This window comes from Dunckerocampus dactyliophorus, chromosome 7 (genome assembly GCF_027744805.1).
Source record: "Dunckerocampus dactyliophorus isolate RoL2022-P2 chromosome 7, RoL_Ddac_1.1, whole genome shotgun sequence".
Classification (NCBI taxonomy): domain Eukaryota; kingdom Metazoa; phylum Chordata; class Actinopteri; order Syngnathiformes; family Syngnathidae; genus Dunckerocampus; species Dunckerocampus dactyliophorus.
In genome coordinates this window covers 20,630,514-20,657,933 of record NC_072825.1, presented here as the reverse complement: position 1 = coordinate 20,657,933, position 27,420 = coordinate 20,630,514, and the positions used below count along the sequence as shown (strand labels likewise).

The 27,420-nt window shown below is 39.4% G+C and overlaps 1 protein-coding gene across 4 annotated transcripts in view; it reads left to right on the top strand.

Moving 5' to 3' along the window:
* Positions 1–27,420, top strand: part of ptprub (protein tyrosine phosphatase receptor type Ub) — a 251,866-nt gene that overhangs the window by 202,879 nt on the left and 21,567 nt on the right. Inside the window, exons 14-22 of one of the 4 annotated variants that reach the window (XM_054781885.1) lie at positions 1,443–1,581; positions 2,666–2,689; positions 2,899–3,053; positions 4,884–5,071; positions 13,529–13,601; positions 13,674–13,750; positions 16,094–16,111; positions 19,002–19,038; positions 22,276–22,373. In XM_054781885.1, coding sequence (XP_054637860.1) covers positions 1,443–1,581; positions 2,666–2,689; positions 2,899–3,053; positions 4,884–5,071; positions 13,529–13,601; positions 13,674–13,750; positions 16,094–16,111; positions 19,002–19,038; positions 22,276–22,373 — 809 coding nt within the window. The remainder of the gene's footprint in view (positions 1–1,442; positions 1,582–2,665; positions 2,690–2,898; positions 3,054–4,883; positions 5,072–13,528; positions 13,602–13,673; positions 13,751–16,093; positions 16,112–19,001; positions 19,039–22,275; positions 22,374–27,420) is intronic. The other 3 variants (XM_054781887.1, XM_054781886.1, XM_054781888.1) reach the window with 3 other exon arrangements.

Sequence of the window (27,420 nt, the reverse complement as noted above, 5' to 3'; positions counted from 1 at the left end):
CAGATAGGCAAAGACATGGCTGTGTTTCCATTCCCTTGCCCCAGATTGGCTGTGTCCCCAGCAGGCTGTCAGATAGAGCTGTATCCTGAGGCCTGCTCTGACTTTCTGCCGTTCTCGAGACATTCCACTGGGCTCAGAAAGGCTGGTTTGAGGGCTGGCACTGCCTGCAGCGTAGACTGACACATGCACAGGGAAACTAGATCAGCAGGCCCCGTGAACTAGACAAGGAAATATCGGCTCTCCAGCACAAGCACGAAACCTCATGATTGAGAAAGTACAAACTTGCAAGTTGGGAGACCTTTTCAGTTGCTCACAGACAGCGAGGCACCTTGACGTTTTCATCGGGAGCTGCTGTGTCGACAACTTGTGTGTCTAAAATAGAATAAATAATTCAGTATTTACAGGGAAAGCATCTCCAGAGTGTTGTCCCAGCGCCATACAGTGATATTTACAATGACAGGTTCACAAGGCTGCACATCACCTTGTAAAAATGGTCAGCAATGATAACCATTTTAGTGCCAAACCATTTCTAAATGTTTTTTCATATCATTATCCTAAACTGAATTTAACTGCCTCTACAATGGAAACTCCAAAGTCAAACACAACCGGTTACGTGAATCTGGTTGACTTCTAAGTGTGTTTTTTAGTTCAAGACAAATTAATGGCGTCCTAAGATCTTAACTGTCACATAGGTATAAAGAGAAGCTAACCACTATGTAATAAAAGAAAAATAAATTAAAACTAGGCACCCTTTGAAAATTCCTGACATATAATGGTTTGCATATACTTGGTAAAATAAATTTGTGTATGCAATTAACCTCTTGTATAACTCATATTGTACTGAGCAGCTAGACCCATTCAGTTACAGTTCTGGTTCTATGGTTATCATCACACTTTTCCATCCACTTTGCCATTATTCTCAAAAAAGAGTGAAAGAAAAAGCAAAACACTTGTGTGAAGTCAATCCCTTCGACTGACATGATTTGCTGATACCTCATACATGTTTTGGTTTGACATTTGAGGCGCATCTGTCCAGAAATTGAGTTTGAACTGTATGATTTTAGTATTTCACGATATAAACCCCTCCTACATGTCCACCTGACTATGACGTGTTTGTTGTTGACTAACACTGACAATATCTGTCACTTCCTTATTTGCATGACTCTTTCGTTTTTGCTGGCAATTTGAAAAGGCCTTTTGAAATATCACCGCTATTGAAATGCACTGTTGGCATTAAGAACCCATTAGAATTCCGCAGATGTCCTCAGTAGTCGGTATAAGTAGAATGAATGCATTGTCGTACCTGTGGGCGAGAAGCTTTTCAAATAATTTTCTGTATAGCTTACTTTAAATGACATCTCTGAGAGTCATTTCTTACTCACACCTTCCGCCACATTTAAAGTGCACTGTTTTTTAAAGAGAATCTTTTTTGCTCCTCCTAGCCGCCTGCAAAGATCACCGCAAGGCTTTGGAGGTGTCGCAACACTCAGAGGAGATGGGGCTGATTCTCGGGGTGTGTGCCGGTGGCTTGGTGGTGCTCATCCTCCTGCTGGGCGCTGTCATCATTATCATAAAGAAAGGGTAAATACTGTTAATTTGTATGGAGTATGCCTCATTTTGTGCAGTGACACCACGCCTCCTTCATTTTTTTGAGTTGGTATCAGCCCAGTAAGCAGATTTTATAGCAGAGGTAGAGTACTAGTACTCCGTTGTACCAACAATCTGCATTGCTTGCATTCCCCTTTGATGCACCAAAGGGACCAACAATTCTCATCTGCAGAGCCCATTTGAGTGTGTGAGAGTATGAAGTATTTAATTAAAGGCTGATGCAATTCAATTAGCTACTTAATTACACACACCGAGCACAGGACCGACCATAAATGAGATGGTAATTGGGAGGGAAAAGGTGTGCTTTTAGAGACTATTAGCCAGTGACCCTCAAGGTCCATCGTATATCATCCACCCCTTTAAACTTAGCGAGTGTTAAATAATGACTTACTTAAAGAATATATACAGTGAAGCCTCCGAAGTTAAACACAATTCATTGTTGGATACTGAACGTCATGCATTTTAAACATTCTGAACTGTTATGCAGCACTTCGGTTCTATGACTATTGTCATTAATCTTTGCCCTTACTGGTACACACAAACGTCCACAAATATGCACGTTGGACTGCAGTTTGGATGCTTCGTGTTGCCATATTAATATTGGACTATTGTAATATTGCGTAGATAATTTGTCCCTCCCCTATTATACTATTACCATGTCAAAAACGAACCCTGCAACATGGGTAGTTATCGGTGCACTAAACGGCTTACAAAGCTTGCACGCTGATATTGACTAATGTCCATTTTGAAAGACGACCAATGTTCTGCAAATTAGCGCAGGTCCCACTGCTAAGTGCGTTGGTACTCGAAGTATAACACTTCAGACAGATTCTACTGCAGGAAACACACACACACATACATTGTGCTCGGCTGTCTGCACCTGCCCGATACACTTGTTGCACGTGTCACATGGTCACCCGCACAGCTGACGTCCTGCTTCTGGTTTTCACTGTAATCAATGCATTCTGCTTTCAGCTGACATTGCTTTCATGATACATGTCTTCTTGATTGTTGTTCCGTCCTCCTCCTTCTCCTCCTTCTCCTGCACTCTTGCCAGAAGGAACTACTACTCTTATTATCCGTAAGTGATTATGGCTCTTTCCTTTTCCATTGTTTATGCGTTCCATCACACACATGCTCATGCTCTGGCTGTCAGTCATACAGCAGGAAGGCTAAATAATTAAGCAGCTGATCTGTTGTTTCATTTCTAGGGTTTCGTTTACCTGTATTGCTTTGTTACCTAACATATTCCCCTCTTTACGTCCTCTCTTCTTCTTTATTCATTAATAGGAAACCTGTGAACATGAATAAGACACCCATTACTTACCGTCAGGAGAAGAGCCATATGGGCTCCATGGAGCGCAGTTTTACGGACCAGAGCACCCTACAAGAGGATGAGAGGATGGCCCTTTCCTTCATGGACGCGCACACCTGCGGCACTCGCAGTAAGACAAATGTTAATTTCACACATCGACATGAAAATGTTTATATACAATATATCTACATACAGGAGGTCCTCGGTCTACGTATGAGTTCTGTTCCTATGCCAGTTACACCTAAATCACTCACTGTACAAAGAACACAGCAAAGACGTATAAAGTACAGTAATAATATGATTACATGCAAGGTGTAAATGAAACCGGAATAAAAAAGAGAACAAGTCCTGACTTTTATCCCTGTGGTTGTCCTGCACACTGGAAGGGACATTGCAAGGGAGAAAAAGACAGGCTTATTGGAGAGAGGAATTCTCAGTAATGAGACCACGACGCTGCTTAGTTATCACTGTCTATTTTATAGTAGAAAATCACTTCACATGTTCAGATGTATCGTCCTTACCCTTGATGTTGGCTGCAACAGTCGAACAGCTTAAACCAAAGATGCGGCCAAAGTTGGTCTGCATTTCTCAACTTTCTGAGCATTTTTCATTTCATTTATGTCTCTTCACTTTTCACTGTCCTTTTCTTTGACAAATGGCTATCAGAAGAGTCTGGCTCACACTTGGAATACAGAGGTTAAAGTTTAAAAGTTAATGAAAAATGACAAATGTCTTTTCTCAGTGTCTTTTTTTGTACGGTATTAATCATTTATGGGAGTGCGTCATAATGACACCATAATTACACCGTAATTACATTGTAATTACATCGTAATTACATCGTACCACCTTGTTGACTATTACTGTTAAAGTGTCAATTTACACATTTAAGCATGGCCCTCTCTGAGTAGTGTTTGCTTGTTACCCCCATTGAGTGAGTTTACTCTCGATACTGTGATTTCCTCCCACATTCCAAAGCCATGCATGTTAGGTCGAACACAATCCATAGGTGTGGAAGTGATGGGAATGATGATATGCCCTGTGAGTGACTGGTGACCAGTCAGGGGTGGGATAGGCTCCAGCTCACCCGTGATCCTGAACAGGATAAATGAATAAATGAACGAAAAACTTGTTGGTCTTATCGGCTATGAAAGTTGAATTAAATCTAAACAAACGTTTTGTGATTCCTGCCGTTACTCTTTGAATCGATTGCCCTTTTGTTATTGTCAGTCGCATGGTTAGAAAAAGATGGATGTGTTTACTACACAGTTGTTACAGATTTTGGTCATTACTCAAGACGATGATGATGTCATATCATCCACACGATCTCGTTTTGACACATACGATATCGTTAGGGATGGCCGATAATATCGCCCAATATTGGTGTAAAAATGTAACATTGGTATCATTTTTTCCTATAATGAAAGCCGATATGGCTCTTTAAGCCTCAATAGTCAACACGCATCATATACTTGAGCCAATGTTTTGCTTAACCGCCTTCGGGGTGGCAGGACGTGGTGGGTTGTCAAAACACTGCTAATGGTGAGCGGGGTAGCACATAAACATATATAGACGCCACATCGAACGCTGAGCCATACGCCAACGTCGCCGCCATATTGGATGTGGCAAGAGTCGGAGCGGAGAAGATGCTTCATTCACTAACATTTCACAAGTAAGACTTAACAGTTACCTTAGATAGTAGTTGGCCTAATAGACTGCATTTGGCCATTATAACACCGTTTGATATTAAAATGTATGTTAAATGGAACTAGAGTTGAAAACAACAGAGTTGAATATCATTGCCAACTACACACCTGCCATACTTTTTATAGCTAAGTCTGGATTCATAAGGATTGTTTTGGCAACGATGTTGTTTGAATGTGAAACATGTCAAAAGTTTGTACAAGCTTGTTGTACTACAAATGTACCCTAATATTTACAACTGTGACCTGGTTTGTCGCAGGTGATCCTCGCAGTTCGGTGAACGAGGCCAGCAGCCTGCTAGGAGGTTCCCCGAGGCACCCGTGTGGACGCAAAGGCTCCCCCTATCACACGGGGCAGCTCCACCCTGCCGTCCGAGTGGCCGACCTGCTCCAGCACATCAACCAGATGAAGACAGCTGAGGGCTACGGCTTCAAACAGGAATATGAGGTAGATTATTTTACACTGCCCTGACCTTCTGTGTGTGTAGTAATCCATGTTGTCAAAGGATGTGATAAAGGTTAACGTAATTTTGTCACTGAAAATAGTGGATCCCTCAGCTGACTTCTGGGCAGTGGGTTCAAGCCTCACTCAATGACGGTGTGAATGTGAGTGCGAATGGTTGTTTGTCAAGAGGTGATTGATATTGTCTTTCTTACAGATATCTGATATACTGTACCAATATTGTCCAGCACTTCATTTCTGTTAACGATATGACCCGATACCGATATAGGCAGAAGCTCTGCCTGAAACTAATGTCAGGTCAATTCTCGTGTAATGACTGAACACATGATGCTTTCTTTACTGTGACGCCACTGGATGCATTTCACAAACACTGTGCAGAATAAGGCAAATACTGGAATATGCAATGTAAGCTATCGAAAAAGTGCCATATTCATTTTAAATTATTGTATCTCTACAAAAGCCAGGACCAAAAGTCAGGCAGGACCAATAGTTAACTAAAATAACATGTTCTCCTACTAAGATAGATTAGTCCTAACAAATTCACAAATAAGAATCCAACTGAATAATGCTGATAACTATACAATTTGGAAAGCTCCACATTGCAATGTGGCACAAACACTCGAAGAACAAAGTAAAGTGCAAAGTATGAAACTAGAATCTAATGCAGTCAGTGAAATTATAAAGTGGGCTCATTCAGCATGACATGCATGAATGTAGCATGACCGAAACATATTAGATTAGGAGTATTAATTAAGACACTGGTTGCCAAGCTTTTTACAGTGGCGTACTCCTTCAGACTTTTGACCTGAAGCCATAATTCATTGTTTCATTCATTTTATAGTAATTCTGGGGCCATGTGTAAATGTGTATTTTGCATGGTCAAATTTTGATAAAATTTCACATGAGCACATGAGTAAATCATACGACATATGTTTTATTCCAGTCTGATGTTGTAATCTTTGCGTCTGAACGTGTTGAGTTTGAGCTTCACTTTTTTTGTCCACTCACGATGGCTATGGTTTAAGTCTGCATATTAATTGAATACCAAAATGAAGGGGAAAGTTTAACAACCACGATAAAGTGATATCCGAAGTCCAAAAATACATACAACCAACGATAAAGCCTCATTTTTGGGGCGATCCCCACTCACAGTGACAGGTTTTCACCGCTGGGCCGTGCGGGGATTGGAACACCAATATAAATGAAATCTTTATGATTAAACACTGTTAATGCACAAAATAATCATCAAACTTACTTATTTGTTCTATGATGCACACAGACCAATGAACAATCATGCCCTGTCTCGTTTCTGCTCCGTTGCCTCCGTTTTTTCCTTGTTCAGGTGCACTCGTAATTGTGAGTGTTAATTGTTTTTAATTTTTATTCGCATACCCCCTAGTACAGTTGGTGTCTGTTTTTCTGAAGCCACCACATTTGAATTACAGTGGTGTGAAAAAGTGTTTGCCCCCTTTTTCTTACTTTTTTTGCATGTTTGTCACACTTAAATGTTTCAGACCATCAACCAAATTTAAATGTTAGTCAATGACAACACAACTGAACACAAAATGCAGTTTTTAATTGAAACTTTTTTATTATTAAGGGAGAAAAAAATCCAAACCTACATGGCCCTTTGTGAAAAAGTGATTGCCACCTGAACCTTATAACTGGTTGGGCCACCCTGAGCAGCAAAAACTGCAATCAAGCATTTGTGATAACTTGCAATGAGTCTCTTACAGCGCTGTGGAGGAATTTTGGCCCATTCATCTTTGCAGAATTGTTGTCATTCAGCAACATTGGAGAGTTTTGGGCATGAACTGCCTTTTTAAGGTCATGCCACAGCATCTCAATAGGATTCAGGTCAGGATTTTGACTTGGCAACTCCAAAGTCTTCATTTTGTTTTTCTTCAGCCATTCAGCGGTGGACTTGCTGGTGTGTTTTGAGTCATTGGCCTGCTGCAGAACACGAGTTGGTTTCAGCTTGAGGTCACAAACAGATGGCCGGACATTCTCCTTCAGGATTTTTTGGTAGACAGCAGAATTCATGGTTCCATTTATCACAGCAAGTCTTCCAGGTCCTGAAGCAGCAAAACAGACCCCGGCCATCACACTACCACCACCATATTTTACTGTTGGTATGATGTTCTTTTTATGAAATTCGGCATTACTTTTACACCAGATGTAATGGGACACACACCTTTCAAAAAAGTTCAACTTTTGTCTCGTCAGGCCACAGAGTATTTTCCCAAAGGTCTTCGGGATCATCACAATGTTTCCTGGCAAAATTGAGACGAGCCTTAATTTTCTTTTTCTTCAGCAGTGGTTTTCATCTTGGAACTCTACCATGCAGGCCATTTTTGCCCAGTGTCTTTCTTATGGTGGAGGCAATGACCGTAACTGAGGCAAGTGAGGCCTGCAGTTCTTTGGACGTTCTTGTGATCTCTTGGATAAGTCGCCACTGTACTCTTGGGGTAATTTTGGTTGGCCAGCCACTCCTGGGAAGGTTCACCACTGTTCCATTTTTTTTTGTCATTTGTGGATAATGGCTCCCACTGTGGTTCACTGGAGTCCTCAAAGCTTTACAAATGGGTTCATAACCTTTTCCACTTCAATTCAGGTGTGATAAACCACAGTTATGTTTTAACAGGGGGGCAATCACTTTTCACACGGATCATGTAGGTTTGGATTTTTTTCACTCCCTTAATAATAAAAAGTTTAATTTGAAAATTGTATTTTGTGTTCAGTTGTGTTGTCATTGACTCATATTTAAATTTCTTTGATGATTGGAAATATTTAAGTGTGACAAACATGCAAGAAAATAAGAAATCAGGTAGGGGGGCAAACACTTTTTCACACAACTGTATATTTAATATAGCCATGCTTGTATTATGAAGACCCTGACATTTTATGGTTACCTGAGAAAAAGTCTATCTTTCAGGCATAGGGTGTTTAAGACCTAGCCAATACATACTTGGAAGAGTAAGTAAAACTATTGGTGGGATTGATTATATAATACCACAGGACAGCCATTATGTCATATTGGATATACAGGGGAAAATATTTACCATCCATTTCCGTTTATTTTCTATATTGCTCATCCTCATTAGAGTCACAGGTGAACTGGAGCCTATACTAGCTGACTTTCGGCGAGAGGCAGGGTACACCCTGGACTGGTCGCCAGCCAATCACAGGGCAACAGCCATTCCCATCTATGGACAATCTAGAGTCTGTAATTAGCCTAAACCTAGAACCTTTACAATACATCACAATATTTATATAACAGAAGAAGTAGAAACTTTGCGCTTTGAATTTTGAGGTGTCACTCTGTCACAGCTTTTCAAAAATATATTAATTAATAAATCATGCTGTTTTGTGGTTGAATATGGCCTATTATTATAAACAAAATGCATATGTAAGCATATTTTTTGCTCAAGTTAAGCATTTTAAAGCATAAAAATGCAAATGAACTAAAATACACATACAGTATAAGGCATGCAGAAGACGCATTCAAAGACCTTGTGATGACACACTCTTGATCAAAATTTTAAGACCAGTTAAAAGATTGCAAGAATTTACATTTTGCACTGTTGGATCTTAAGGAAGTTCTAAGTAGAGCTTGAGAAAGCAAAAAGAAGATATGGGAGTGAGACAGAAACATTTTTGAGTAAGCTTTGTATTGCAAACAAGCATTAAACTGAAATAGCCTGAAATAGTCCCTCTTCTAAAAGACCGACCAGTGAGGCTTGTTCCATTCCCAGGTGCTTTGTACATAATGTAGACAAAATGTGCTAACTTGGTGAGCAGAGAGTTGGAGAAACCCATCAGTCCTCTTCTGACATCATCCATGAGCCCTTTGCACAGCCCTCTGAAATTAATTAGTGGTGTTAAAAGGCATCTGGATCACACTGAGGCTGAAGGTATGAATAAATCATCCGCATTTGGGTCCAAAGATGAACGTGTGTCGCCATGGCAAGACTGATGAGGTTAAATGTCTCAGGGGTCTTTATGAAACCCCTCTCCTCTGCTAACAGACGGAAGAGAAGCAAGAGAGGAGAGAAGTCCTTTTTCACTGCAGGATTCTGTATAGTGCAACATAACTGTTATATAATTTAAAAACATCCATCCATCCATTTTCTATGATTTTCTGAAAATGATATTCTGATTTCTATGGTTGTAATTTCTGTGCAAAGGTGACTAATATCAGCTTGAGTGGGTTCTCTCCAGGTTCTCTGGCTTCCTCATGCTGCCCAATGACGTTTCAGCTCATTACAGTGTGAATTTAATTGGTTTTCATGATAAAGACTTCTAAAATATGCAACCCGATCTATCATGTTTTACCCCTACCCCGTTGGGGGACGCTTTGGTATACTTGTGGAGGTTGGAACAAAGCACACTGCTTCTTCAGTGATACAATTGAATTACTTGAATGGGAAGTAGATAAATAGTATATTAATACATGGAGTGCTTGTTTGGATCCTGCTGCAGTACCTCATGAAAGATTAGTTCGTGTTTGTCTACCTGACGGGAGGATTCAATGCCGTGTTTCTTGTTCAAAGGTACTGTCAGAACATTGCACTCTCAGCTTATTTAATTTGCAAATTACACACAGTCTTGCTATGGTGTGATGCCACACTGTTTATATAGAATGTATCACACCTACACATCCCACAGTAGAAACTCAATACTGATCCAAAAAATCATACTGCAGCAAAATGAATCTTACTCGTCAGTGGCTTATGTGTCAGTCCTGTGATTGACCGGTGTTCAGTCCAGACTTTACCCCGCTTCTCACACTAAGTAAAACGGCATAGGCTCCCAATCTTCCCTTTGCCCAAGAACAGGATAAAGACATCCAGAAAATGGGCGGATGGATGTTCTTCTTCCAGCAAAAGACTGACAATGTTCCATAATAAGCCTGCCAATGCTCGGAATCTTAACGCTAATCTGGATCAGATGAGCTGGCTCCCGGTGATTATATAACTCAATTTGTATTCATAAATGACAGAATTATCATAGATTTGTACTCACAGACCACAGTGTTAGGTACAGCTGCACAGTCTAATAATTTCGGTCTAATTAGTCATGTCATCTTTAGTGAAAGGTCTTGAGTTTTCTCAACTTCAAAGACATTTTTCTCAGTCTTGTGCAGAACATTCCTGTGTAACAGTGAGTGCCCCCTCTCTACTTGCAAGATGTAGGCCACATTGTGAAAATCCTAGCTTTTTGAGTACTTCTCAATTGATCAATTCTTGTTTGAGAGATGAGATCACGCCTAGTGGAAAAGTTCATCCCCATCACCTAAAGCCTGTTGCATTGCGGGGGGAAAAAGAAAACAAGCCAACATCTTTTGTCTCTGGTTGCTGGTTCTCCGCCTCTGAGCCTGTCGACTCATTAAACTGTCCCTCACGGACAACACACGATGCACTTGAAAAAAATCAATACACACCTTTTTTGCTGGAGAATGTGTTTTGATGGAGTGTCTCCCCATCCACGGAAATTGATGAGAACTATCATATTATATTGTTCTGCAGGTGTAGGCTTTTATTTCTCTGAGGAATACCTGTGTTCTGTACAAACATTGATCAATAATTTCCAGTGAGTTGTAAGGGGGGCTCGTACGTGTGCCATTTGCTGTCACTACACTTATATTCCCACCGCAGAAACTTCAAAATAAACTCGACAACAGCATAGCCTTGACAGGGACCTCAAAGCTTTCATTACACTACTTGGCCTCACAGATGAACTCGTTGAGTCAAAGTGTACTTGCAGCAAAGGTTACCACTGAATCACAACACTCTTGATTGGGAAACAAAAATACAACATCGTCCTTTGAAAGAGTATAGTTTTGCTTGTGTTTTTTTATAACATAACACACCATAGCGGAGACCAATCTTGCGGGGATGCTGCTAAGGTCAGAGAAGTTAGTGAATAGTACAAACGTGTGCTTTGGGGGGAACCCTAGGACTGTATTTTGACTGTCTGTGTTTTTATTCTTCCATCTCATTTAAATTGATCCTCTTAACCAACCCACACCACTGATCCCTGCCAGTAAGGGTTTCTAATCAATCTTCCACATGTTTGTGTTGCATTACTTTCCGTCAGTATTCCACTACCCCCTCACCTTTTGTTTTTCCTCACCCTGCTCTTCTCTTGACGGCTGACGAGTGATGAGAGGAGAAAAACAAATAGCTCAGAGGTCTGACGTCAAAATTTAAGCGCGGAAGGAAGAAACGCAAGAGATATACCAATGCAGAGAGGGATTCAAAGAGAAGGCGGCACATGGAACAAGTGAGGAGGAGGGTGTAATCCCATGTGGGATTTGGATGCTTCTTGGCTCTCTTGTGGGGAGAACTGCATTGTAATCCCCTGCTCAGCATGTAGACTGGCAGAGTTTCACCATATTTCCCGAGTGGCTGAAAACCACAGGGAGGGTTTTTGGTTTTCAAATATGTATGTGTGTTTCCATACATACTGTAGTTTTAAAGGAGCTATTTGTAGACATAATTTGAGACCCCCTCTGTGGACTCTGGAAAGTAGACTGGTGAGAGGACTTGTGACAAATATTGCTTGTTAACAGGTTTAGTAACAGCTTCATATGAGAGCAAAGATCTCTTTGCTTCCCTCAACATTTTGCATTGTGAAGAGTGTAGGTAGTAAGCCATGCATGCTAATTATTGCAGCGTAGGTTTGAGCAGACAAACACACCATGTGACCTAAAAAAACCCACTCAAGATGTTAAAAAGCTTTACACCTTTTATACAGGATGCTTATTGAACAGTAAGACGTAATCTAAGTAACAAATGGACTGCTTGTTTATTTTATCACTGGTTATTAGTTTGGTGGAGGTCTGTTGCACATAAATGAAGAAAGCTTCACTACATATTCAGATAGACACAGGAGATAGATAGAATAATGGATGTTGGTATGGCATGTATGGTATGTTTATTTGTTTCACACATGCATAACAAGTTACATTAATTGGATGTTGTGAATTAAGTTTAATAACTAATTAAGTGTAATTAAGTGTATAATAACTAAGTGTGATTGTGTTCCTTTTGGAATGCGTTACTCCTAATGATGGTGTTAAATAGAAAATGATGCCTTTCAATTTGTGAGTGTAATATTGGGAAGTATGCAGTACTACTAATAAAAATGTATAATAAATGTGGAAAAAAAATTATTGCACATTTAAGCATGCATAACATCACTCATTATCTACAAATAAATACCCCACCTTTGGACAATAACAGCAAGTTGTGCCATGAGATGTGATTACAAGGGCTGTCAAAAAAGAACTGGCTAACTTTGGTAACTAAATTATTTTCTTTATTACATTGACATTTTTAATGTAATTAACACATGCGCATAATGGCAAGCACACCACTCTGTTATGACGGCAGATGGAGTCACAGCAGTGTAGCGTCCCTACATAGTCTCACGCTCTTTTATAACTGTACTCTCACCTGAACACATCAACAGCAGTGCAATTCCAGCACCACAACTCACAAACACATCTCTCCATGCATCCTTCCTCATTCTCAATCACACTCGTGCAAATTGAATTCGCGGATGCTCCAAACTCTAAACATCGCCACAACATCTTTATTATGCATCTATGTGTGATCTAAATAAACAGACAGACAAAGAAAAACAATAAGTGGAAATTCTTACCACTAACACTCAAAGTAACTCACTCTTGATGTAAAACATTATCATTAAACCCACTTACTGGTTCATATAACGCACACAAACGATGAACACCTCCTTTCGTTGGAGCCAGACCTTACTACTAGCACTGTGCTCTCCGTGCCGGCCAGGTGCTGTTCACATGACGATGCGTTCAACTCCTAATGTTGAAGTACATTTGCTGCATTTAAATATCCACAGAAATCCCAGAAAATACATTCAAAACATGTGAATTCAAGGTGTATTTGAATACAACCCCTCACAGCTCATACAAACACAGTTAAAGTGTGATTCAAATGATCTGCTATTATTAAAGAGACTAGTATTGGGCAAATAGATTTTCAGATGTGTGTTATGGCTTGATTTAAATGCTCAGTTGCTCAAACATACCTTGTGAGTGCCTTGATTACTTTTTTTTGGAAAATTCAGTTGTGTTTAAGATGAGCGAGATGGATGGATGGTTGCATAGATAGTGTATATAGATGAACAGTATAATCCAAGCAATATATAACTCAGCAAGTGCTAGTGTAGGTGTAGGTGAAGAATGGCAATGCTCTTTGCACTGTACTGTTTAATTGCATACCATGCATGAAGCACCAAACCTCTCCACAGCCTCCAGTGGTTCTTGAACTATGCCTCAATCGTGCATCAGAGACACAATGTGTCTTATTTCCATGAAACAAAAAAAACGGGAGGTTAATGGAGATAGACCTAGCTCCTGAAATATGCAATATATGTCTTTTATTCCTGTGTCTGTAGAGCTTCTTTGATGGCTGGGACTGCACAAAGAAGAAAGACAAAACCAAAGGGAGGCATGACACCTTATTGGGATGTAAGTCATCATTGTATAAAACAGGTATTCCAGGACTTTTAATACTTCAACACGTCTCTGTTCTTTGTTCAGACGATCGCCACCGAGTCAAGCTCAACCCACTTCTGGGAGACCCTAATTCCGACTACATCAACGCCAACTACATTGATGTAAGTTTCATTCTCTTTGAGTGCCACTGTAGTGTTTGGCAAAGAGTGAATCTCCAGTGAGGGTCTCACTCACTTTGTCCTGTAAGCCAATCAGTCTGCTGTCCCACTTTCACCTGGAAGCTTTCATCCAATCAACATCCTTCTTAGTTGTGCTCTGCCACATGTCATGCTTGTCAAATCCTGCAACCATGTCCCTCAGCATAGACAAAGTCAGATATCACTTTTATTAAAACACAGCAGGATAAATCCATTTAATACCTCGCAGAAGAGATGAACCTTTTTTGTAGGATGCCACTAATCCCTTTTAAATTAAATACACTTGATTGATGTTATTCAATCTCTAGATGGGTGTGGGCGGGTTGGTGTGGTTGGGAATGGGGCTCGGGGATGGGGTAATGATCCTCTCCATTGTTAACCTTTTCACACATCCAGTTTCACAGTAATACTCACCTGTCTTTTGAAGTAGGTAAATAGATTTCACACACTTTCATTCATACATCTTCTCATTCATAATCACACCGGGAGGCTGCCCTCTTTTAGGAAGACTAGGAAAGTATGTACATATATTTTTAAAAAGCCATCCCATGTTGAAAAATATAGTTGTAGCTAACAGCTAAAGATAGAAATACGTGCTTGTCTCTGCTGTGGATTTGCTGAGTTATGTCAAGGCAAGTGTGGCAATCTGATTCTTTGTCTCACAAGATTTATTTTGCACGCCTCGCACTGGGACTCGATACGGTGCTCTGTGAGAAGCTGAGGCAGGCTGATCCCCTCCTTCCCCACCTTTCTGTGAAAGGTTGAAAGCAGCATCCTGTTTCTGGTGAAGTCTTTATAAGAAAAAGCATTTTTCACAATAATAAACTTATGCATGTAGGTCCTGTTTGATTTTGATTGGATTAACCTTTCATTACAAATCATATCAAATAAATGCAGTAGCTTGCCACAGCAGGATTTTTTTTCTTTTGGATGCAAGCTGCTGGTGAGATGCTTTTATGGAGGCAGAACATTAAAAACCTGGCCTTTTGCTACTGTGGATGCAGTCTAGCTAGTAAGATGTTACCTGACAAAGCCATCACAACAACATTAATAGCACTGATCTACTTGCCGTGATTATTTCACATTTATATAGACAACTTTTCCTCCCTCTGAGCGAGTCGGTTGCTTTCAAAACAAAGGTGAGAAGAAGCAACATGCTTTCTCTCTTTCTGTCATTTAATGCCTGAGCCTTTGCTTGATTTGGTGCGCTTTGCTTGAGGAGGTGCAGAATTGTGCATATGTTTGACAGCCTCCTGCTCCTCCTCCTTTTGAAGAAGGAAGTGCAGTTCGATATGTTATGGCGGCTGCTATGTTGCATTTCACTGCAGACATACAACCAAGTCTCACTTTGGCTACACACACACAATTCCTATTATTCATCAGAATTAACTATTGCACATCTATTTTTATGGTCCTGTGAAAACACCATATTCACTCCTTCTTCAGTGACACTCAAACTTGAAAACCATTCAAAGTCCTTGATAACAACATTTACATTTTAAATAAAATTGGATAGATTATGCATTTGAAGCCCTACGAATTTTAACTGGTATTTTGTCCTCATCAGTCACACTAATTTTATGCAGAGAAACACTCATTTATGTAAAAGATGGCCAGAAAGGAGGCCTTTATTCATACAAATGCTGGTGTAAGGGTGGATATAGACATGTGCCGTAGTTGTCCATCAGTTGGTCAAAGGAGAATTGTTACTCTTTCATTACAATTTGCTGAAATAACCGGGAAGATGCACCCTGCCCTGCTGTTGTTATGTCACTGAAGTGTGTCGCTTGGTGGAAACATGGCTCGAGGAAAGGAAATTACTGTTGGCACCACCTGCTATTTTTTCCTCGAATTGTATAATTTTGATACCAATTTGATACCATTGAGTGGAGGCCATTATATAAAGAAATAGAGTTCAGAGATAATGTAGAGGAACAATGTATGTTTAACTGTATTATACTATAAGTTACTATATACTATAAGTTAGGATTTCAATACTATGGGATGTTGATCACCTGTGTTACGCTACAGATCTATAGGAAGGACTTGTTTTTTCAGTTTATTCAACAATTAGAAATGTGTGTGTGGGCGTGGTGTGTGTGTCTGCACAGAGCCTTTCCTGGCAAAATGTACCAAATATTTAGTCTCACAGCTCACCCCACATTTTTTTTCATAATCACATGGGCACACACCGTCCCACCTGTCTGTAAACCAAGCTGTCTACCAAAAAAAGCTTCTTTCATTAACTAGCATATATGTCTTCTTTTTCTACTCCCCTCCCCATTTCCTCAACCTTGCACCCTGTAGATTCGGATTAACAGGGAAGTAAGTACTTCACCGCTTGTTCTTCTGCCTGCCATCGCTCGATTTCTCCCTTCTCGCTCCTTCCTCTTCCCGCTTCTCTTTCCACTCTCCTCTATCCACAAATGCTCAGTGCACTTCAACTTTGTGTATATTTGACATGAAAAGGTTAAAAAAAAATAAAACATTTGAAAAGAACACAAGTAGATGGGTACTCCCAGCATGGAGGAACCTGCTGTCTTTGTCAGTGCTCATAAGTGGCCCGGGCTCAGGATGTTAAGTTGCCATGGCAACCATCTCGGAGGAAGAAGAGGAAGTGTCTTTGCTGATAGTTTGGCAGGAGCAAGAGGAATTGTGGATAGCAGGCCTCACAGCACTGGTCATTCATCTCCATTTTGAACATGTCCCCTTTTATCCAAAAGCTCAGTTTAGCAATCAGTCAGTAAAATGGACAGGCTCAACTGGTTATGACTGAAAATAGAGAAATACAAAATAAACACTAATATTCATATATAATATTATTATTATAATTTGATGACAACAAGGTTTTTTTTGCCGGGGAGTGTTTCTGATTTGATTCAAACACATACATTTTAGGTTTTCATCTCAACAGACATGGCAAGATCCATGAGCTTTTCAGGAAGCGATGTCTCTTTCTCCTTGCAAGGTTAGATAAGCAGACGCTTATTTTCAGGAGGACGCTTGCTCATCCTCTGTGTCCACGCATTAAAGTCCCTCAGGTGATGTTTTGTTGTGTTTATTCCCCTTAAGACTGTGAAGGTGACTTCATTGTTAATCCATGTTCACCCCATCCCCTACCATACTAAAACATCTGCCATCTATACCAAAGGCTGTTCCATCCTTTGGTATAAGGGATCTAAAGAATTCCTTAAAAACTTCAAGACTCTTTGTGTTGATGATTCCACGCTCATTTTTAGAACCTTTGTAAGATTCTGTGCGAAGACACATTATTTGTGACATAATGGGGAAAATGCATGGAAGTCATTTTTGAAGTTAAAATGGGTTTGGTTGGTGAGCCTTTTATTTCTGTTGTAGTCTCTATTGCATTTTAGGTCAAATTGCGTTCATTTTGATGCCACCTACGTCTGCAAGGATGGAAAATGTTAGCTATGGAAACTTTCCATGCGAAGTTTAGCGGAGGACTTTTGGGAAATATTCAGTGTATTTAACATTGTAATGAGTACTAGCATTGTCCGGATTGAAGTTAGGGTAAATAAAACAAATATACATAGAAATAATCACACCTACAATGCCTATTTGTGGATTAACAGCATGTACCACTGGGCATGCTCCAATTGTTTATGATACTGTGTATGTACCATAAAAACACAGAAATTGTAATAAGGTCAGCTCAAATGAATCTGTTTTTGAATGTTATTTAATACATGAGAGAAAAAAGCATCCGAATCAAAGAAAGAGTACTGTGCATCTCAAGTACTGTTACACATGAGCAGAACAGTGACTTGTGTGCAAAAGAAAATCTTTCTGTAACTTCTAACTAGTATTTTAAGTTCTATCATTGATCAAGAAAAATGAAACTGAAAAAATACTAGATATTCTGTATGGCTACGTAAACGCTGCTGGTCATTTCTGAGTTTTTTTGCTCGTACGTGACCTGTATCTGATTTTTTCATGTCAGTGTGAACAGTACATTTTTTCAAATGCAAACGCCTCTTGCGTATGTGGTCATAAATACGACGTGTGCGATGCTACTGGAGTCTGAACGTTCATCTTGCTAATACCTGACCTGTATGTCATTGTAAGGCGACAGCCGCTGATGAGGAGGCAGAAAATAGTTTTGGAATGTCAAGATGTTTTGGAACTGATTCCTCATGTCAATGTCCCACCGCTTCTAGCTCCGACTCCTCACCCACGTGCTCCTTGGAACAGACGTTGCAACAAGTGCGCCACAAACTGCTATAGCAAAATGATTGCCCTCCTCCTTCTTAATCTCCTACGGAAAATAATTTTGTTAAGAAACTATTAACTCTGGTTGCACACAGTCCTTGAAATTGCCACAAATGTGCCTGGACCGATATCATAAATTGGGGCAATGTTTACATACGCAAACACGCCGCACCTCATGTGACGTCGTGTTCTGTGAGCATATGCGTCACTTCCCGGATGCATTACATTCACATTGCACACAAATACAAGTTGCATTTTTTTTTTGTAATGTGAACATTGCAAAGTACATTGACGGGTGTATGGCCTCCGTCGTCTTGTGACTGGCCATTGGGTGCACAAAGCAGGGTGGAAATTCAACGGAATTAGCATTAAATGGGATTGTTTTCGACAAGATTATCATAAAAGATGTTCCTTTTTATAGACTGTTCCACAATTTTGCAGTCCATTCCTTGTAATTGGTTTAATTTCTCATCATTGGTATCCCAGTTTGTTTCGAGTAAAAATAAAAACTTTGCATGACAGCTATGATATTACATTTCTGAATTCCCGATTATTTCCATGGAAAGTTTCCAACACAGAAGTGTGCTACCCAAATGGTAGCACGCTCCATGTTTGAGAAATAACTAATAACTTCCAACTAAAATGGAACAGTCTGCACTTTTAATTTTACGTATATTTTTTTTTTACAAGGGATTCAGGTATTGTTCGGTCAGCAGGCTTGACTCCTTACTGGGAAAACCTTTCCTGAAGGAATCACATTTTGATAGATTTATCGCTGTTTTTTGATATACCCAATCGAAAACGTGTGGTTTCTCATGGAGACTTTGAGAGAAAAGACAGAGTCAGCAGTAGGTCCGAAAGCACTAAAACACCACTGTCAGTATGCGGGTTGCGGGTGAGATGATTGGGAGGAAAAGGGTGAGAGACACACAGCTGTGTCTGAGACAGATGGCTTACTCAGCGTGTCATCCCTTTTCTCTTTCAGGGCTACCATCGATCCAACCACTTCATCGCCACTCAGGGTGAGTGTCCTTGCATCATGTATGTGTGTGTTTCTGATGGTGAGCTGGGGTATGTAATATATTAAGGACGATGAAGCCAGTGAACCCACTCATGCACATGCACATTCAAAAGTGTTATGTGATAACACTCTTAGAGTTGCTTAATTAATCACGAGGAAGAAGCAGATAATTAACACATTAGTTGTAGCTACCCAGTCTCACTGACATTGGAGTTGTCTTCTTTGTTTCAAAGCGAACATGTGCAGTAGCTCAGGTGTCCTCAATTAGCAGTTAAAGAGGTCCAGTTAAGGAAACAAATTTATTCAAGCTGACAGTCAAGATCATCATAATGTATAGCATGCATTATAATTTAGATCCAAATATAAGTATGGTCATAGCGAGCAGTTGTTTCCGTGCTTTTATGTCATCACCAACTCACCATCTAATAAAATGTAAAAAATATATACAGTATACAGTCGTCACTCGCTACATCGTTCGAACATCGCTCCCTCGCTCTTTAGTGGTTTTAATTAATTAATAAGTGATCATGTCTTCATTTGTCCTTCTTTCCCACTCTGTTTGAAAGACTTTCAAGTTTCTAACAAATAAATTGGAGGCAAACTAGTTAGCTCGGTAGCTTGCTGTATGATAGAACAGCGGCCGTCTCTTACGTCACTGCAGTGATCCCGTAGCCTGCGCATTAGTGGTGCGTATTATGAGGTAAACAAAGAATAATAGATGTGTGAAGGTGACTATAGGGCTTTTATTTCATGTCTACAGGGCTCTAATAATTGTAAAAACATATTTAGAAAGTCATAAACAGGTTTTCTACGCTCTAACTATGAAAATATTCTGTTTATTAACTCATTCAATCCCAGCCATTTTTCAAAAGACAACCCCTTCAGTACGGGCCATTTTAGACGATTTTGACTGATTTTTCAAGGCACACAGAATATTGTGAATATTCACAAGGAATATACACAGAATATTATAAGGCTAAATAAACATAGAACCTACCAAAAGAAAGATTAGACTCTCGTCTTTCATCAGAAAAATAGTTTGTTTCTACCTTTTTCCGTTCTTTAGTAATTAGCAGTCAATCAGTCGTAGAACATAGTAGATATTTTCAGGAAAATATCAGTTCCCAGAGAGAAAAGGGAGAAAAACAGCTTTTTTTCAAGCATAACTTTCACTTTGAGACAAATGTTTTGCTTTTGTGACAACTCGAATATCTAAACAACGATACCACAACATAAACAATGCAAAATAACAATTTATTTACAAGTATAACACCATGAACTATTTAGAATTTCACATTTGGAACTAAACTATGTACTGTATGTGCACGTGTTCATGCACGCGCTTCTGTGCGTGTACACACGTTACTATTTCCCTACAATGCGTAACCTTCTGCACGCTACACTCCTCCATGTTCTTTCCACTTCCTCCTTGCTGTGAGTGTGTTTTGTGCAAAAGATCCACCTAGTGGCTGTTTTTTAAAAGTGAATTTTTTTACTGTGCGGTTACGTTATCACCTCTTTTTGTCTCTTACGCAAAAAAACATAAAATAAGTATAAATACATCTTTGGGATCTGGCGTTTGGGTTTTATAAAAGCGTATATAAATACGTCTCTGGTATTGAGTGAGTTAATATCGAATCCTACTTGGTGGAAATTCACTTATAGCGGCCGCGTCTGTAGCCAGTTAACAGCGATAAACAAGGGATGACTGGATACACTTCTATAGAATGCCTACAATATTGTTGATTTTCACATTGAACTGGAAAGATTAATACAGAATTTCTTAAATAAATGTTATTTTGCAAATAAAAAGTTACTAACTGGTAAATCTAGTAAATATTAAGAAACGGTTAGAGTGTGAACTGATGTATTTTTCATTGTATTTGCAATAATATTTGATGATATTTAACAGTTTGAATATCAACAACCAAGACACTACACTTGCTTTCTTAGACTTCTTATCACTTACCTGCCTCACACACTCCTATATAGATACAATTCGATTGTCTGTCATGTCACGTGGGAGGAGTTACTATGCCAAATATCTGTCAACATACACTCAACAGAAATATAAACTGAACACTTTGGGTTTTGCTCCCATTTTTCAAAGCTGTATTCAAACAACTAAAACTTTTTATATGTACACAAGGGCTGATGTCTCTCGAATATTGTTCACAAATCTGTCAGTCTATGTTAGAGAGTATTCATAATTTATAATTCACCCACCTCCCACTCCCTTTTGAGTAGGAAAACATGTGTAAAGTTTCTACAATCAATTACTAATTAGTCTCTCTCTGATTATTATTATTATTATTATTATTATTATTATCGTTTTGTTTTCATGCCTAGATACAGTAAGTAAAAGTATCAAGTGCAATCACTGATCGCGGGGGCTTTGGGCTTTTGGGTCGAGCTTAGGGATGGAGGTGGAATGTACTGTGGCCTCTGCGGGTGAGCTTGGCTTGGCCTTCTCTGTGTCCTGGATGGGCACATCCGGCTCTTCGGTGTCTCTATGCTGTTACGCGGGTTGGTGTTCTCTGGCATTGCAATGTGATGGTAGCCATATTGATGGTTGATGCACCATTGGGTGTTATGCTGGTCTCATGATGTTAAGATGTGTGGCATGATGAAGAGGACTGTGTACATTTTAGAGTGGCATTTTATTGTGGCCACTTGAAAAATGGTGTGGCGTATATATTTTTGTTGAGTATATGTTAAAGACCCAGAAAGATGCCACTAAGATGCCTAATATAAGGTCTCGGTCCAATCCGGCTTGCGCTCCGCCTTTTGAGAACCTCTAATGTGGTCCAAGTCTTTTTCTAATAAACTCAGCTCCTGTCACTAAATCACTCAAGATCACTCTTTCAGACAAAGACTAAGATGAAAGTAAGAAAGTAAGAAGGAAAAAGGTTCTCAGTAGGGTTTCTGCCTCACTCTCTTCCATCCTTGTCTTAAAGTCTTACTCCTTTAAACTTCTCAAAGAGTGACTGATGGTACTTCAGGCTCTCATCATCATCTGCCGTTGTTTTGTCACCCACCGCCTTCTTGTCTGCTGGGAATTTCCTTGTAGCTTTATTAACGGCACCATATTGAGCGATCCTGCCATCATAGCAAGGACACTTAGGTCGCAATAATATAGGCGTTATCAAAGCAGCAACCTACTCAATGAGATGACAGGTGTTTGATGCTGCTCTTTCTCAATGTTTTTTTTTTCCCTTTAATTTCCTCTGCCTGCCAGGACCTAAGCAGGAGACGCTGTATGATTTCTGGAGGATGGTGTGGCAGGAGAATTGTTTCAGCATCGTCATGATCACCAAACTGGTTGAAGTTGGCAGGGTAAGTCATGTGATAAGATTGTGTTTTTGGTTCTGTATCACACACACAGGATTACATAAAAAAAAAAAAACAATGAACTGATTTGATGGCATTGTGCACTGCTAGATAATCACCTAAGGCAGCGGTCCCACTTTTTTGACTCATGGACCGGCTCTTGTTCTCAAAAATCTCCAGGGCTGGGGGTGGGGTATAATAAACGTCAAACCACCGTGTACTCGTATGCAGCTTTATTAGCAGCATCCTCGTACCTTGTACCAACAACGTAACATGAGTAACATCCTCTCAGCCCCCTAACAGTCTCTGAATCTGGTCGCTACGGTAACGTTTAAACATGCCTTCAAAATAAGATACACCACAAAAATGAATACAAAGTGCATGAAAATTTTTACTCACCATAGCGCTGAATCAATGGGAGCCCTGAGCTTCTTTCTCTGCAACGAGACGGTCCCATGTAGGGGGTAATGGGAGATAATGACACCCGAAGTGTCATTGTGCTTACAGTGGTGTGAAAAAGTGTTTGCCCCCTTCCTGATTTCTTATTTTTTGCATGTTTGTCACATTTAAATGTTTCAGATCATCAAACAAATTGAATTAGTCAATTACAACACAACTGAACATAAAATGCAGTTTTTGAATTAATCGTTTCATTATGAAGGGAGAAAAAAAATCCGAAACCGATATGGCTCTGTGTGAAAAAGTGATTGCGCCGCCCGCCCCAGACCCCAGAATAACATCAAAGAACTTTCCTTAGTTAAGGTCACTGTTCATGACTCCACCATAAGAAAGACACTGGGAAAAAAAGTCCTGCAAGGCAGAGTTCTGCGACGAAAACCATTGCTGGACAAAAAGAACATTAAGGTTCGTCTCAATTTTCCCAGAAAACATCTTGACAATTCCCAAGACCTTTGGGAAAATACTCTGTGGTCTGACAAGACAAAAGTTCCATTACGTCTGGTGTAAAAGCAACGCTGCATTTCAGAAAAAGAACATCATACCAACATTAAAATATGTTGGTGGTAGTGTGATGGTCTGGGGCTGATTTGCTGCTTCAGGACCTAGAAGACTTGCTGTGATAAATGGAGCCATGAATTCTGCTGTCTACCAAAAAATCCTGAAGGAGAATGTCCGGCCATCTGTTGGTGACTTCAAGCTTGAAACCAACTGGGGTTCTGCAACAGGACAATGATCCAAAACACACCAGCAAGTCCACTTCTGAATGGCTGAAGAAAAAAAAAAGAAGACTTTGGAGTGTCCAAGTCAAAGCCCTGACCTGAATCCTGTTGCGATGCTGTGCCATGACCTTAAAAAGGCAGTTCATGCTCGAAAACCCTCTAATGTGGCTGAATTACAGCAATTCTGCAAATATGAAATTTCTCCACAGTGCTGTAAAAGACTGCATGTTATCGTAAACGCTTGATTGCAGTTGTTGCTGCTAAGGATGGCCCAGTTATTAGTTATTAGGTTATTAGTTATTAGGTTTAGGGGGCAATCACTTTTCCACACAGGGCCATGTAGGTTGGATTTTTTTCCCTCCCTTAATTATAAAAAGTTTCATTTAAAAACTGTATTTTGTGTACAGTTGTGTTGTCATTAACTAATTTGTTTGATGATCTGAAACATTTAAGTGTGACAAACATGTGAAAAAATTAGAAATCAGGAAGGGGGCAAACACTTTTTCACACCACTGTATGTCCAGTTTACTCCATTGTTTTGTTTTGGTTGCTGTCACTGCAGAAAAACCTGCTTCACACAGATAGAAAGTCGGAAATGGCAACAGGGTTTTCAGTGCTGTTGTGGCGATCTCAGGCTATTCTGCCATGACTTTAATCCAGAATACTGGCAGAATTGTTATGTCAAACATACGTTGAAGGTCGCCGCCATTTGCGATCTCCAGCAGTTGATCTTCTAGCACAGACGTGCTGGGTTCACCTGGTTTGTTGACAAGCCAACATTTTCATAAGGTTCACACTTTGTGTGCTACTTACAACCTTATTTAATATTTAAAGACAAAAACATTCAAATCACTGAACTAAATTTAAACCCAATAAGTAAAACTTGCACGGGGTTTACTGAAATGTCATGTCTGCTTTTTATTTATTTATTATTGTACTTTTATAATCCCCGAGACTTAGGCCACCACTAGTCTGCTTGTTTTTAACCCTTTCACAGCTGTCATTTTGACATAGTAAAACAGTCATAGAATAGATACATGTTAGCGCTGACCTTAATTCAGATTACATTCTTTTTAGATTTAAGAGGCATCTGAAGGGAAAGTCCTCCTAATGATGCTACACTCCTTTCTTCTTATATTATTAAGAGTCAATCTTCTTTATTGGTCATATACAGCGGACATATTGAAATGAACATAGCATTTGTCCAGGCTATGGTCATTAAAGCTCTGCGAAAAAAATACATTTACTGTTGGTCTAAAACTTTTGCACTGTATTGTACTTTAAATGGTATGGAGCTCAAGCCTAAAAAGAACCTGCACTTATAAAACACAGGAAAAATACATATGTGATACAGAATTATTCTATATAAGTTTACTTGGTCAAATACTACATACTCAGACCTGCCAACTTGTATGCATGCATATTTGGCACGCATTTTTGACCCTTGAATGTGCTTGTACACTTCACTGCTCTCCAGGTTTGCATTGATTTTCTCTGGTTTCAATTTCGAGCTCAGTTTGTGAAACCCGGATAATGCTCCTGTTTCGAGGCACCAGTGTTAGCATACGTGGGCTCGCTCTGCAAAAAACCCTCTTGCGCTGCATGACATGCACCTCAGTAATTGGACGGCTTGCAGAACATTATTTCCTGTGAGTATATGACTCATTCAGAAGGTGTACAGCCCACCTCAGCCAATACCTTCTCCGCCAATTTCTGATCAACATTTGCAATAAAAATTACTGAAGCGTTTATTCGTTCCAGCTGCAATCACACTCCCCCTGTGGTTGCTCACAGAGTTAATGTCATGTCATGCGCGCAATTCTGATGAAAAACTGTAAAAGCAAAATGAAGCAAAAAAAACCCCAATTGAAACATAGACTAAAAGTCATAATTTAATGAAAAAAAGCTGAAATGTTGATTTATAATACAAAGCTTTGTCTTTAAATATGTATCATGTTGGGGTTTTTTTTTAGCATTTATACACAAACAAAATATAGCTAAAAATACCAAAGTGTCCCCCGCCGGGAGGGGATGTAAGTACTCATAAAATGTTTTCAAGGTTGGGAGGTCTTCATACATCTCTTTAATTTTTTTTCATCACAACTGTACAAACTACAAAATTAATTACCACAATTTCTGTGGGGCATTTGTTCAGATTAAGAACAGCCCATTAAAATCTGGTTTGCTCTTTCTTTTGGACATTTTCGTTAATTTGGTGAGTGATGTGCACATCTTAATGGTGATATTCAAGTACACACAAGATGGTGCAATGTTCTGTATACATTTATACATTGTGGTGCTAATCCAAATAAAAATTGTTTGGCCTTGTTGGAGGTATTTACTATACATTTAGTTTCCATAACAAATCTGTTTATTTGATTATTATAAACATCCATCAATGTACGCTGCAGTCTGAAAGGTCATTTGGGTGAAGATTGATGCCTTGTATATGTTTGAGTCATGCAACATCTACATTTGCAGTGAATTTGGGTGGGAACATCGTGTTTGTGTAGTAAACACAGCTATAGCAAGGGTGGCTACCCAAGAGGTACAAAAACTGCTTAGTTATACCAGATGAAGAAACACAATGGCACAAATATTTTCCACCTTTGCAAGAGATGTTGGTATGCAGGTTTATACAAGGTCTTAGTGCATTATTCCTTTTTAATGAGTGCTAATGTAGCTTATCCTCTATTTTCACGGGAGAACATCAAAGAAGTGCAGTATTTTGTTACAGACATTTGCATAATAGTTATAATGATTGTATGGTCCATGAACTGTACTGGCGCCTACTTGTGATGCAGAAACAGATATTCTCCGACACGCATTTCGTCATTTGTTTTTCCCATCAAATAAATACTGAGGAGTATTCTATCATAAGTAGCACCATGTGTTTCCAATGTAGTTGGAAAGATAATAATCAATCACATCCCTGGCCTCACATGCTATTCGGTTCTCCATGGCAACAACTGAACAGTCAGCAAATGACAATCTCAAGCCAAATAGCACCTACATTACACTTTTTATGATTACTGATACTTCTCTTTTCCCCCCTGAGATTAAATACACACACAGCATTTTCCAAATACAACTGTGACCTGTGTTGTATGCACAAAAAAACTGTGATGCAGCACTGGCAGACGTCACAGTGGGATACAATAATGACATCTTTTTTCAGCCTGAATATGTAGGGTGATATTGTGAAATCAACATTGAATTTCCAGAGTCACCTTAAATACCCGTATATAATCGACTGATCATAATACAGTTGAGTTCTAATGTCAAAACTTTTTTTCTCATAGGAAATAATGTACAGTCGAGGTCAGCAGGTTTGGGAGTGACTTCAATAACTCTGCTGCCTCAATATTTTTTTAATAAAACATTGTATGTGCCTGTTATATACTGGAAAAACAAGCGATTTTTGTGGGGATCACAAAAATGAAAAGTGAAGCATGTTATAGAAGAACAAAATTTAAGTCACTCCCAAAATGTTTGGCCATGAAATGTAAATGTAAAGTGAATTATTTAATTGGTTCTCAGCTCAGACTGTCACCGTTATATTATATTATATAACATTCATTAACTGCACAAGCAATGTTTCAAGTTAAATTTTACCAATCATGACTGCCCCACAAGTGTAAAAAGAAGTGAATCACTGTATAATAAAACTAAAATGAAGTAAAAGTACTTACCATTTGAAAACACTTGACAAAGATTTTATAGGTATTGGTGGAATTATTCACCACTCTTGTGTGGTGGCAAGACATAAAATACCTAAAAGAAAATGTAAAAAAAATAAAACAATAATGCAATTTTTCTGACATTAGAAGTTAATCCCTGCGATTGACTGGCGACTGGCACTTTTGGAGCATTCC